This window comes from Schistocerca cancellata, chromosome 9 (genome assembly GCF_023864275.1).
Source record: "Schistocerca cancellata isolate TAMUIC-IGC-003103 chromosome 9, iqSchCanc2.1, whole genome shotgun sequence".
In the NCBI taxonomy this organism is placed as follows: Eukaryota; Metazoa; Arthropoda; class Insecta; order Orthoptera; family Acrididae; genus Schistocerca; species Schistocerca cancellata.
The window spans coordinates 143092851-143107348 of record NC_064634.1 but is presented as its reverse complement, the minus strand read 5'-3'; the positions used below and the strand labels follow the sequence as shown (position 1 = coordinate 143107348).

The 14498-nt window shown below is 38.5% G+C and overlaps 1 protein-coding gene across 1 annotated transcript in view; it reads left to right on the top strand.

Moving 5' to 3' along the window:
• Nucleotides 1-14498, top strand: part of LOC126100598 (probable ATP-dependent RNA helicase kurz) — a 170384-nt gene that overhangs the window by 289 nt on the left and 155597 nt on the right. The window contains exon 2 of the mRNA XM_049911225.1: nt 13816-13998. Within this exon, the coding sequence (XP_049767182.1) occupies nt 13816-13998 (183 nt within the window). The remainder of the gene's footprint in view (nt 1-13815; nt 13999-14498) is intronic.

The following is a 14498-nucleotide window of genomic DNA, read 5'->3' as shown; positions in this document are numbered from 1 at the left end:
AAATAAGTCAGGAGAGATTAATCTAACATTTACCTTGCATATTGCAGTACAAAACGTCAAATTGACAGTATTGATAGGCATAATGTTGTGTACATGTTTCTCTCGATTTATGTTTATGCCTTAAAGTTATTTACGTATCTTTTAACGAAGGTAACACACATACAAAAATTTATGACGCATTCAATGTATTCAAGTGATTTTTTTGCATATATGCAGGAAATAATAACATTGCTCATATTTACTCGTATATTCCACTACTTGATAAAATATTTTTCCCCATTAGATAGTCTTTACAAAGTTTCTGGAATGTCTTTCCAATCCTACTGTCCTGTGGGCCCTTAGGAAGATGCCTTATCTCATCTACACCTGAATATTGAGGAACTTTTTTAAATAGAGCTACCTGTGTAACTGGCCTTTATTTCTTGTGCAATTGTATTTGTTCTAGTAATCAGTTGCCTCTGAATTAACATAAATGACATTATTGTTCTGTATACGTACATTGATGAAATGTCAGTATTCTTAGAGTATGGAAGGCAGTTTTCCATGAGTCATTTTGAACAATGAAGGAACAACAGAACAGATGCTTAATGCACAATCTTTTATTGTGTACACAAACAATTTCAGAACCCTTATAGCTCCATCATCTGGTGTAAATTGTAATAATAAAAATATTCTATTTCACGTGAATGGGAGGGATCCTCAAGTCTGAACAATCAGATAAGGAACTATGTGACAATTACTGTATTAAAACAAATTAAAAGAGAGAATGGGATTTTACTCTACAAATAAAATCACCAAATCATCTGGTATCATCCTCACTCCTATAATGTCATCAAAAGGGTAAAAGGGGCATCAGATTAGCAAATTGATTAAAGTGGAAAGTAACAACAGAAAGGAGTTGAAACCGTAACAACATAGAGGGCCTGTGCGTTTGAAAAACAAAGAAAAATAACATGTTATATGGACACTTAAATCTGCCTGGATGATGCCATAATTAGCTAAAATATTGGGATAATGGAAGCATCTGGTTCCGCCCATCTGCTTTGACCAATGACGTCACCAATATGGTGGAAACGACCATTCACAACTACTCCCATACCGCTCCTATGATGTCATCACATAAACATAACAAACACGAAAATAGATCGAAAAACCACCAAACAGATATGCCTCCAAGAGTATAATGAAACTTAACGGGACAGGCGGGGGAATTTTGGGGTTTTGGGTGGGGACAAACTAAATATAAACACACGTCAGTACACCAACCGATAAGACACTAAAATAACAAGCCCCCCACAACCTTCCCAAATTCCACTACACACAAAAATCCTGTCCGCCGCTCGTGGTCTCGCGGTAGCGTTCTCGCTTCCCGAGCACGGGGTCCCGGGTTCGATTCCCGGCGGGGTCAGGGATTTTCACCTGCCTCGAGATGACTGGGTGTTTGTGTTGTCCTCATCATTTCATCATCATCCAGGAAAGTGGCGAAATTGGACTGAGCAAAGGTTGGGAAATTGTACGGGCGCTGATAACCACGCAGTTGAGCGCCCCACAAACAAAATATCATCAACAACACAAAAATCCACAGGAATCGATCACTTCCCTTGAAGTTTCAACAGAAACAACCAATACCACACTATAAATCTCAAAAACTTCACCACCACCACACTCAATCCTACCAAAAAAAAGGGCCTAGAAAAACAAAATTGGAATTGAACACTTCCCTTGACCTATATAGGTCAACTGCAGCAACCGATACCACACTATAAATCTCAAAACTTTCACCATCTCCACACTTAATCCTACCAACAAAAAAAACACATGGAAAATCAAAATTGGAATCGAACACTTCCTTTGACCTGTTATCCTTAAGATGTCTCCACACACAGCTGTCCCTGGTCCAAGATGCCAGAACTTTAGTAAGCCTCATTTCTTCACGACACACTGAATACTTCACGACTTCAGCCAACAGGCCGAATAGCCGAAGAAATTTTGTTAGAGACAACGCACTGTCCCCCATCATTGCTGACAACCGAAAACTGTTGACCTTGTCAATCATATCCATACCTACCAAAGACATAAACAAAGCAATTTACCAAAATTCACACACGACGAACAGAAAAAAAACTGCAATAACATCGACATAACAAAATCAAAATCGTTAACTCACTGAAAAATATTCTGCTGAAAGCACAGTCACCACCAATACCACACATGTGCAATGCTACCATGTAAATGAACCCCAAACGCCACATAACACGCTATCCATAAACACACCACCAGAAAGAACCACCGACCGCAACAATACGCCACCTATAAATACGTCACACATGCAGACTAAACCGAAAGCATCACCTAACACACAACACACACACACACACGTGCCACCAGAGAGCACCACCGATCACATCAAAACGACACTTGCAAACACGCCACTCTCACAAACTAAACTTCGCGCCATCATGATGTCACACAACACAACAGCCTTACATCACGGGTCAAAGCCGATGGGTTGACCCAAAATATTTGTGTGGTACAGGTGTGTCTGTTCATTAATTATGTTTAGAGGATGGGAACGAAGACTTCTTAAGATTTCAATTTCTTCCAGAACATTGAGTATCTGACCTTTCTTTACAATGTGTAAAACAGTTAAGTTATCACTAAGCTACTGCAGCTGGTGTTGGTCATCAGTCAGATGCATTGTCAAAGTTGTCCTGGAATTGACCAGGTCTTTATGTTCTTTAAATATAGTAAAATTCCTGCCTGTCTGGCAAATGTATCTGCTCTTATACAACTGGCTTTTATTGCACTCAATATGATACACTGCAGGACAGGAAAAAGGATCCATTTGGATTTCACAGTTCCTTAATCTACTGCTTGTGTCTGTGTATGTGTGGATGGATATGTGTGTGTGTGCGAGTGTAAACCTGTCCTTTTTTCCCCCTAAGGTAAGTCTTTCCGCTCCCGGGATTGGAATGACTCCTTACCCTCTCCCTTAAAACCCAATCCTTTTGTCTTTCCTTCTCCTTCCCTCTTTCCTGACGAGGCAACCGTTGGTTGCGAAAGCTAGAGTTTTGTGTGTATGTTTGTGTTTATTTGTGTGTCTATCGACCTGCCAGCGCTTTTGTTGGGTAAGTCTCATCATCTTTCTTTTTATATATATATATATATATATATATATATATATATATATATATATTTAAAAAGAAAGATGATGAGACTTACCAAACAGAAGCGCTGGCAGGTCGATAGACACACAAACAAACACAAACATACACACAAAATCTAGCTTTCGCAACCAATGGTTGCCTCGTCAGGAAAGAGGGAAGGAGAGGGAAAGACAAAAGGATTTGGGTTTTAAGGGAGAGGGTAAGGAGTCATTCCAATCCCGGGAGCGGAAAGACTTACCTTAGGGGGAAAAAAGGACAGGTATACACTCGCACACACACACACATTTTGTGTGTATGTTTGTGTTTGTTTGTGTGTCTATCGACCTGCCAGCGCTTCTGTTTGGTAAGTCTCATCATCTTTCTTTTTAAATATATTTTTCCCACGTGGAATGTTTCCCTCTATTATATTCATATCATTAATTTGAACCCAACAATCACGTTTGTTATTGTTATTGTCACTGTTACATTTCGTAGTCTTTTCTGTCATCTTATTTCCTCCTTCTGTTTTTGCCAGCAGTTTTACTTTCTATTCCCCTTCTCCTTTTTTACCGTAATCCAGTATACAATTTTATCCCGCCGATATATACTCAATAATACGTAATAATACGTAACCCACTTCCAAACCAAAAATTTTTTTTTTTTTTTCCGCTTTCAACACTACCGCTGCTATAAAATCCACCGTTTCCAGTTCACAAACAGTTCCTTTCAGCTATTAAACAACCTTTTCGGCTAATTTTAATATCTTTTGCTTTATTTCCATTTCCGTTTTTCTCACATCATCGATCATTTTTAGCCGCTTCCCACAGGTTTTAACGTCATTATTTCTTCATCAGACAATTGTTAGCTTCATTTCCATAATCTGTCACCACCAAACCACCCTTTTAATACATCCTCACGTAGTTATTTCGAAATTCTCCCGTATTTCTCCACCCTTTAACGTGTTTTGGCGGCAACACAACCACCTAACCTTTTTGCACATCATTATCTACCTACACAAGTTCACCACAGGATCAACAGCCCAGCTCTAACCAACCCTTTTTCGCCTTTTTTCACACCAGATCTCCATTTGCTTCCTAGTTTTACCTTTATCTCTCCCCATATATTTTTATATTTATTTTCATTTTCATTTCAGCCTCGTGTTCCACTTTCCACCTTCTAGTACCATGTCACCCTCACAACACCTCCACAACGACCCCATTAAGTTTTATTTACATTCCCTCCGCAAACAAAAAAGGGATATGTGTGTGTGTGCGAGTGTATACCTGTCCTTTTTTCCCCCTAAGGTAAGTCTTTCCGCTCCCGGGATTGGAATGACTCCTTACCCTCTCCCTTAAAACCCAAATCCTTTTGTCTTTCCCTCTCCTTCCCTCTTTCCTGACGAGGCAACCGTTGGTTGCGAAAGCTAGAGTTTTGTGTGTATGTTTGTGTTTATTTGTGTGTCTATCGACCTGCCAGCGCTTTTGTTGGGTAAGTCTCATCATCTTTCTTTTTAAATATATTTTTCCCACGTGGAATGTTTCCCTCTATTATATATATATATATATATATATATATATATATATATATATATATATATATATATATATATATATATATATATATATATAAAAACAAAGATGATGTGACTTACCAAATGAAAGTGCTGGCAGGTCGACAGACACACAAACGAACACAAACATACACACAAAATTCAAGCTTTCGCAACCAACTGTTGCCTCATCAGGAAAGAGGGAAGGAGAGGGAAAGACGAAAGGATGTGGGTTTTAAGGGAGAGGGTAAGGAGTCATTCCAGTCCCGGGAGCGGAAAGACTTAGCAACAGTACCTCCATTATGACAGCTGTCACCCATTCCACATCAAACGGTCCCTTCCCTACAGCCTAGGTCTTCGTGGCAAACGAATCTGCTCCAGTCCGGAATCCTTGAACCATTACACCAACAACCTGAAAACAGCTTTTGCATCCCGTAACTACCCTCCCGACCTGGTACAGAAGCAAATAACCAGAGCCACTTCCTCATCTCCTCAAACCCGGAACCTTCCACAGAAGAACCCCAAAAGTGCCCCACTTGTGACAGGATACTTTCCGGGACTGGATCAGATTCTGAATGTGGCTCTCCAGCAGGGATACGACTTCCTCAAATCCTGCCCTGAAATGAGATCCATCCTTCATGAAATCCTCCCCACTCCACCAAGAGTGTCTTTCCGCCGTCCACCTAACCTTCGTATATATATATATATATATATATGTGACAGAGTTATGTTGGCTGACATCAATTATGCTCCAATCCTCTCTGATTCATATCCATGATATGGAAACTTCTAAAATTTGTTCTTTCTCTTTTTATGTACTGCCTTCAGAGTGCTTCCCTTCCATGATTTGCCCCCCCCCCTTTTTTGCCAATGTTCTTTTATTCAATTTCTTGATCATAGACCTTGGATATCCATTTCATATGCCTCTGATGTTAGGGGAACATTATAGCCTATAATGTGTTTAGGAGAGACTGAAAGGCAGCAGTTTTATATTTAAATCTGGTGGTTTGATGTTACATTTGGAACAAAATTGGCAGTAGATTCTTTTCTTTACATGTGAAACTCTACCTTGCTGCCATTTAAGGTGATCTTTAAGTCTGAATATGGCAAGGTTCTGATGGTGAACAGAGAAAGAAAACTTTCCATGGAATGTATTAAGTTTGTTATGTAAATTGTCATACTCTTCCTTGCTATCTCCATAAAGAACAAAAATGTCACCAACATAATGTTACCAATATATAACCTAAGTGGCCTCCTCCAGATACTTCATAAAAAACTCTCACTCAAAATGAGACATAAACATATTCGCAAAAATGCAAGCTATGGGAGAACCCGTCGCAATACCCTGTTGCTGCATATGCACTTAGTCTTTAAAATAATTGAAATGTAGCAGCAAAGTTAAAATGTTAACAACCTCTTTGGTTTTGTTCGATGGCTTAACACTAAATCTGCTGAGGTTTCCAAGAATGAGCCACAGATTCCATCTGTAGGTACATTAGTATACATATTGCTGGCATCAAAGGTAGCCATGTGAGTACTTACAGGAATGTTGGTATTTTTAAGAACTGTACTTAGATCTTCCCTGTTTTTATCACCCTAGACTTCCTGAAGTAAAAGTGTTTTTTAAGAAAACCCACAACAAATTTCTCAAGTTTGTAACTAGCTTTGTCAACTAACCCTGTGCGTTGACAATCGGTCTCACTAAATGGTTTGGTTTATCTGACTTAATCATCGCCCGGACTCTAGGTGCTTTAGGGTTCATCATTAAAAGTTGTTTCCTCCACTTCTCACCCAGAAAACTCCTAGTTGCTTTTAGGACCTTCCTGATTTCATCATGCCGGCCGCGGTGGTTCGCGGTTCTAGGCGCGCAGTCCAGAACCGCGCGACTGCTACGGTCGCAGGTTCGAATCCTGCCTCGGGCATGGATGTGTGTGATGTTCTTAGGTTAGTTAGATTTAAGTAGTTCTAAGTTCTAGGGGACTGATGACCACAGCTGTTAAGTCCCATAGTGCTCAGAGCCATTTGAACCATTTTTTTTTTATTTCATCAGAATACTTTTTTGTCTGCTCTCTGCACTTAACATTGTCATTAATACCAATAAATTGCTCAGCTTTTTCCTCATAGGTACTTCTGCTGATAACGGACAACAGCCATTTTCCCTTTGTCAGCACAGACAACTATGACATTGAGATAAGTTTTTTATTAAGTGACTTCAACATCGGTCATTCTCCTTTGTGATTAGTTCTAAACCCTCAGTTATCTTTTAAAATGCTGTTTGTTTGCAAAGACGCCTCATTTTTAACAGGTACTGGGTCATTATCACTCTCTAAAGTGAGAGTTATTTGAGCAGTTATCACAGATTCTTGTTCCTCGGAGATATTCTCTTGTAGATTATAAGATAAACCCATATTTAGTAAACTCTCTCATCTTCATTAAAAGCAATAGCTGCCTAGGGTAAAATTCAAAGTCACATTTAGGAGATGACACAGCTCTATTTGGCCTAGACCTATTACATAGTTTGTATAGTTTTGACAGGGATCTAGAATTAATGACCTCTTTATAGTTATTGATGACATTCAGAATGTGACAGTACATTGTATCAAATTGGTTAGCATTTACAGCCTTGACAAAATTTGGATACAACAGGTACAAAGCCCTATTCGAAATTTCCTTCCTCTTACAGAGGGCCCTGATTTCACTGTTAATACACTCAGTGGTTTTCATGAACATCTTTTTCACGTAATTAGTGATCACTTCATGTTGAAGACAATTTTTGTTGAATCTTATATGGGGACAAGTGTGAGCTAACTTTATGTTACAATTATATTGTCCGTAAAAGGCCACTGTAGCCTTGCTAATTGTAAATGCACAAAGAGTTCTTCTTATTGGGCAGCTGTGACTGTACAAGTCCATTTTGAAAAAATGAAGGAATCACAGAACAGTTGCTTAATCCACAAATACTAGCGAAGAGGGGGAGGGGAAGGAGCATGGAACGGAATCACTCTGAAGGCAGTAGACAAAAAGAGAAAGAACAAGTTTTATGACATCCCATCTCATGTGTTCATATCAGAGAGGGCTGGAAAGAAACTGACGCCAACCAACATAACTCTGTCATTTTTCATATAAAAAAATTTGGGCAGTAAGTTAAGCAACCGTGAAGTCCAAAAGTATCCTTTCTCCTATCCCGGAGTGTATCATATTGAGTGCAGTAAAAACCAGCTGTGTAAGAGCAGATACATTGGCCAGATAGGCAGGAATTTTTATATGGGGTTTAAAGAACATGAACACCTGGCCAGTCCCAGGTCAACTCTGATGATGCATTTGATTGACAGCCAACATCAACTGCAGTGGGTTAACGATAATTTAACTGTCTTACACACGGCAGAGAAAGGTCAGATACTCAATGTTGTGGAAGAAATTGAAATCTTAAGAAGTCTTCATTCCCATTCTCTTGATACAATTAATCAACAAACAGACCTGTATCCCAAAAATATTTTAGTTAATCATGGCATCATCCAGCCAGATTAAGGTGTGAATGTAAAATAATATTTTCCTTGTTTTTTAAATGTGCAGGTCTTCTATCTCTTAATGTTGTCATAGTTCCATCTCCATTCTACTTTTATTTCTCACTTTTCCACTTCAAGTAATTCACTAATGTAATGTATGTTTCATACTCTGTCAGCAATTGGGCCATGTGCGGCTTGATTACCACAGCTAGTATTTACTGTTATACAGTTTTCCTGTTTGTTTACCTGGTCACACAGCACAAGGGGCACAGTTGTTATGGAATTTATGAAGTAATTCTACACAATATGTGATCCCCCTCCCCTTATTTATTGCATTTTACATGTATCGTTATTTTGGTAACTTTTGGTGTCAGGTCATGATGTCCATTTTTCAGATTTCTTAGGTCCCTTTCACCATTTGACATGGAACTTTTGGTTCCATGATAATATTTGGATGAGGACGATGTCACATGATTAGGTGATTTATTTAAGTAATGTTCTGTCCTCTCTTTTAATTTGTTCTTACTCAGAAATTTTAGTTGCAAAGTTCCTTATCTGTTGTTTCAGACTTGAGGATCCCCTTCCATTCACTTATAACAGAATATTTTTATTATTATTTTTATTATTACAGTTTACACCATATAATGAAACTTTAAGAATTCTGAAACTGGTCACGTCTGGAATAAAAGATGGTAGTTTAAGCAATTGTTCTGCAGTTTCTTCATTCTCCGAAATGGACTTGTAGAGTTGTGGCTGCCCCATGAGAAGAACTCTTTCTGCATGAGTCAGTTTCTTTTCTTCTTCTTCCTCTTCTTCTTTTTGTTTTTGAGAGGGGGGTGGTCTTAATTGCCTTTTTTCTCCTTCAATACAGAATTGTATTATCATTGTTGGAAGTTCCCCAAACAGTAATTCCATACAGTGGTTCAACAAGATCATGCCTCACTGTACGTAAAAATAGTTTGTTAGCTTAATGCGCACGCTGTTTGATGATGGAACATTACACCATCATTTATGATAGACATTATATGTATGTTTCTAGCATTGGTGCTTATTGTTACATCCGATCTTTTTTCTGTTTATGATCACTATGTCATTTGTCATTTTTAGATTTATAATTAAATCATTCTGTATTTGCCACGGTATTGTCATTTGTTGTAATATCTAAATGCCCTTCTTTCCATTGTTTCCAGAGTTTCTTCTACATTTACTCATGTCATGTCATCAGCATACAGTATTTTTTGACTGTTGTGATCTGAGCTGTAAGAGATAACACTCGTGTGCATGCGCATGCATGCATGTTTGTTTCTGTTCCTCTTTTCTTTCTGATGAAGGCTGTGGCCAAAAGCTAAAGTGTAAGTGCCTCTCATCAGCTTCGTTAGTCATCTTATGGCAAGTAACAATCTATCTTTTCCTTGCATTTTTGTTTGAGTAAGTTGAACAAAAGTGTGATCCTTGAGGTACATCATACATTGTACCCTTATCCAGATTCTGTAGTCACATACAGCTTTCTGTTAAATATTATGAAAAGGAAAGTTGCTACTCACCATATAGCAGAGTTGCTGAGTTGCAGATAGGCACAACAAAAAGACTCTCACAATTGCATTTGTGTGTGTGTGTGTGTGTGTGTGTGTGTGTGTGTGTGTGTCGTGTATTGTTGATGAAGGCCTTAAGGCCGAAAGCTTTAATTGTGACAGTCTTTCTGTTGTGCCTGTGACTCAGTATCTCCACTATATGGTGAGTAGGAACTTTCCTTTTCATAACATTGTCATATTCCATCCTGGATTTTCCATTGTTTGATTTGTGCCGTGCAGCTTCCTGTTACTAACACATAATGTTATCCATTCCACTGCATGGCCATGTATGCCATAGCTTTAAAGTTTTTCAGTTAATGATATAGGGATGGTAGTGTCAAAAACTATAGACAGCTCCAGTAGGTTTCGGATAGCAATTTCTGTAGATTTCCCTGTTTGGAAATCATTGTGTGTTAGAGTCAGAATACTGTTTGCGCGTGTAGTGTTTTTGGGAAACCAGAGATTTAAGGTAGCCTACTGGTTTTTAATTATTTGAGTCATCTTTGTTGCATTTCTTTTAAATTGGTATAACTTTGCTTATTTTTAATTTTTCTGGAAATACTAGAAGATGTACAACTTTGCTTCTGCCATTTGCCGATAGGTGGCGACCCAGTAAGCAGCGGTCGAAAGAAACAGATCACAGACATCAGGCAGTTACTTAGCTTGGACCTCGGTCAACATAACCTCGTTCAAACATTGGTCGATTTTTGTCTGCATCATAAAGCTGTTTTTGATTGAAAATGTCAGTTTATGAGCCTAATTCTCATAATTTGAGGGAGGTGTTACTGTTTTGTTTCAATATGAAGAAAAGAGCAGCTGAGTCTCATCGAATGCTCTCAAGTGCATATGGTAAGGATGCTATTAGTGAAAGAACGTGTCATGAGTGGTTTCAACGCTTCAAGAAAGGTGATTTTAACATTGTAGACCGGCATGGTGGTAGAAGAGAGAATGTTTTCGAAGATGCAAAATTGGAGACATTGCTGAGTGAAGACTCGTGTCAAACTCAAGAAGAATTGCCACGATTAGTGGAAGTAACACCGCAAGCCATTTCAAAAGGCTATGGGCATGATTCAGAAAGAAGGAACTCGGGGTCCCGTGTGAGCTGAAACCAAGAGACTTTGAACAGGGTTTGTGTGTTTGTGAGCAGTTGCTTCAGAGGCAAAAATAGAAATGATTTATGCATTGCATTGTGACCAGCTCGCATTCGGGAGGACGACAGTTCAATCCCGCGTCCAGCCATCCTGATTTAGGTTTTCCGTGATTTCCCTAAATCGCTCCAGGCAAATGCCGGGATGATTCCTTTGAAAGGGCATGGCCGACTTCCTTCCCGTCCGTCCCTAATCCAATGAGACCCATGACCTCGCTGTCTGGTCTCCTCCCCAAACAACCCAACCCATTGTGACCGGGGACAAAAAATGGGTTCATTACAGTAACCCTAAATGCAAAACGTCATGGGGATATCCCTTCCATGCTTCCATATCAACGGCCAGGTTTTCCGGGGTTTCTCTGTGAAGGCCAGTTCCTGAATAGGTAGACCTGATTAACAACTATATAAGTCCATCTTCCCTGGTTGTGTACATGGGATGCGGGTATGCCCCAGTACACGTGAAAGCAACAACTAGGTATCTAGGTAACGAAGATACCAAATCTCTTTAAATTCTTGTAATCAAAAAAATCTTACTAACTTCTTAAAATTTATAGGAACGTATGTTCCACAAATTTTAACGAGTTAGCTAAGCCAATAGTTAGCTCGCAAAGTGGATACATATCAACTTTGCTCGCTGCGAGGGGCGATGTAATGTCTCTTGCAGCTGTCTCTCTGCGATATTTTCAGAAATTTTATAAATTATATAACTCAGTACATATCTCGACATATCTCTTCTTATCTTACCGATTATCAATGCAAAGTAGTTTCAAGCCCAATTATTCCTTGGAGCGTCCATTTACTCCATGGAATAGCTTCTCTGCTATCTATGTTTTCTCTTATGAAAAAGAATGAAGGACTTCTTGCCGATTAGTCGTGAAAGAAGGATGTATATGTATGTATTGTTGAGCTAGTCGCCATCTTGATGAGATTCTGTATGAGAAGGAATTTAATACATGAACTAAACTAAAGTAAGTGTGTTTGCATATTATTTAACTGATTATTATTGACAGTGTCTGCTTACTACGCTGTGTTGCACGGGATCAGTGGGGAACGTCTGATTTACACTGGACGAACCTGCCGTTTTGTATGCTCAAGATATCCAGTTACTTCAAATAAATAGGCTAACACGGTCTTACCAGCAGATCTCCGGTCTTCCCCATGTGATCACCGAAAGTTAATAATTATTACAAATGTTTCCAGGAGATCGACTGACAATTTTCGTCGCACCGAGACTTCGAAATTGCTTCACTGCTTTATGGAATTTAAGTTAAACTCAATTTAATCAGGATAGAACAGTATTGAACTGTATGAATGTGATAAGCCTGCTTTGTCAATGAAAATTCCCTTAATATATGCATGTTTTTACTATCCTGATCAGTGAAGCTAAATCAGGCCGGTGTGAGAGAGGTTTTTGAATTTTAGATCCCACACAAAATATATTAAAAGGTGTTAAAACCAAGTGAAACAATCACAGGTGCTCGTTATCGAACGCAATTAATGCATTTGAGCAGAACACTAAAAGACAAACGGCCGCAGTACAGTGAGAGGCACAATAAAGTGATTTTGCAGCATGACAATGCTCGACCCCACGTTGCAAAAGAGGTCAAAACATACTTGGAAATGTTAAAATGGGAAGTCCTACCCCACCCGCCATATTCTCCAGACATTGCTCCCTCTGACTATCACCTGTTTAGATCAGTGGCATGTGGCCTGGCTGACCAACACTTTTGATCTCATGAAGAAGTCACAAATTGTATTGAAAATGGATCGCTTCAGAAGAAGAACAATTTTTTCGACACAGGATTTGTACACTGCCTGAAAGATGGGAAAAAGTAGTTTCCAGCAATGGAAAATACTTTGAGTGATACAAGTGTAACCAATTTGTTTCACTAAAGCCTCAAATGGGGAAAAAACGGCGGAAGCAAAGTTGTACACCTTGTGCTTCTCTGAATGAGCAGCTTGGTATATCCAAGAGATGTTTGGTTGTCTCTTCATTCACATACCTTATTAGATAACTTGATATTTCATCATCCCCTGCAGACTCCTTGGATTATAGTTTCTGGATTAATTTTATGAGTTCCAGTTTTGTCGCTGGTTCCTGGAATGTTGAGAGAGGTAGTTGCCCAAGTGTTCTAGGATACGTATTTCTTTCACAATTCAAATTGTGTACAGGATCTATGAAATTGTTGTTACATATAGTAGCAATTTCTGTTCCATGTGTTAACTATTAATCATACACTTTTACTTGGCTGCTGAGACAAGCCCTGTCTTCTCCTTCCAGAGCAATGAGTTTATAGATTATAAAAGAAATGAACATATATTAAATTAATGTGTCACAGATAGGTTGGTTTGGAGAGAAAAGGTCCAAACTACACGGTCATCAGCCTAATGTATCACAGAAGTGACACAAAAGTTGTTGACGTGTCGCTAGAAAGACCGGGTCCTCTTCGCTCATTTCTGTGCATGATATTAACAATCACTATGCACAACACCATACTTGGATCAGCTCTATACTCACAACAGCTACTTATTGTTATGGCACACAATACTGTTACATAGCTAAGGCTGGCAGAAAGCATGAACATTCTGGAGTAACATGAAGTCATCCAACTTCCACCGATCACAGATGAGCCAAGTAACAGTGCGCTAGCAATATGGTGCCCTCAGGTTTCATTAAGTTGGTAAAATTTCCGTTACTGTCACTCTTTTAACTCCATCTCTAATTGTTGATACACCCCATGTTGTTTTACTTGTAGGACCTGTAGCTATGTAAGAAATATTATTCATTTGTTTCATTTATTGTGTGACAGCTATGTCACGTTTCTTGATGACCACTTACATGATGTCGTGTTTGTATTGTTACACTCACACAAATTTTTTTCCTTTCTGCTTTTAGATAAATGTCGATATAAAAGGTATCCGAGAAGATAATTATGATCAGTGCAATGCTTTGGTTATACCCTCCCAAAAGAGAAAGACGAGAAAAAAAAGAGAACATGTTACAATTACAAGGATACTTTCAAAAAAACAGAGGAAACGACTAGAAAAAATTGTAGAACAGAAGAAAAAGAAAGAAAATGTAAGTTGTGTTGTAGTATTTTATTTAAAACATAAATTTCTTAGTAATCCTAAGCAAAAATATGTAAATGTTCTTCTCATTTAATTTTTATTTCCCACTATTCAGTTTCTGGTGTGGAAAAATTCACAATAAAGCCCTCCATTTAAATTTAAAAACTTTATACAAAAGTTTGCAGCACATATTTCTTCAAGTTATTTGACAGATGTTAGCTATTAAAGTACTTTGAGAAAGAATTGTAATTACTGGATGGAAGATTGTTAGAGTCAGTGATCTGAGTATGATAGTGTTCCCTATCAAAATCTTGGTTGTGGTGCCAGACTAATATTTACTGTAGCCTGGGGTGTATAAACTACCTCCAATAATTACTTTGATGCATTTTATATACTTATGTTGTGCATAAACTATGAAAAATGCAATGGGGTGGGCAGGAGAGGAAATCATTAGGCTTGTGTAACTTTCACTAAGTTGCAGAATTCTTTATGTACCTTGAAGAATCATCT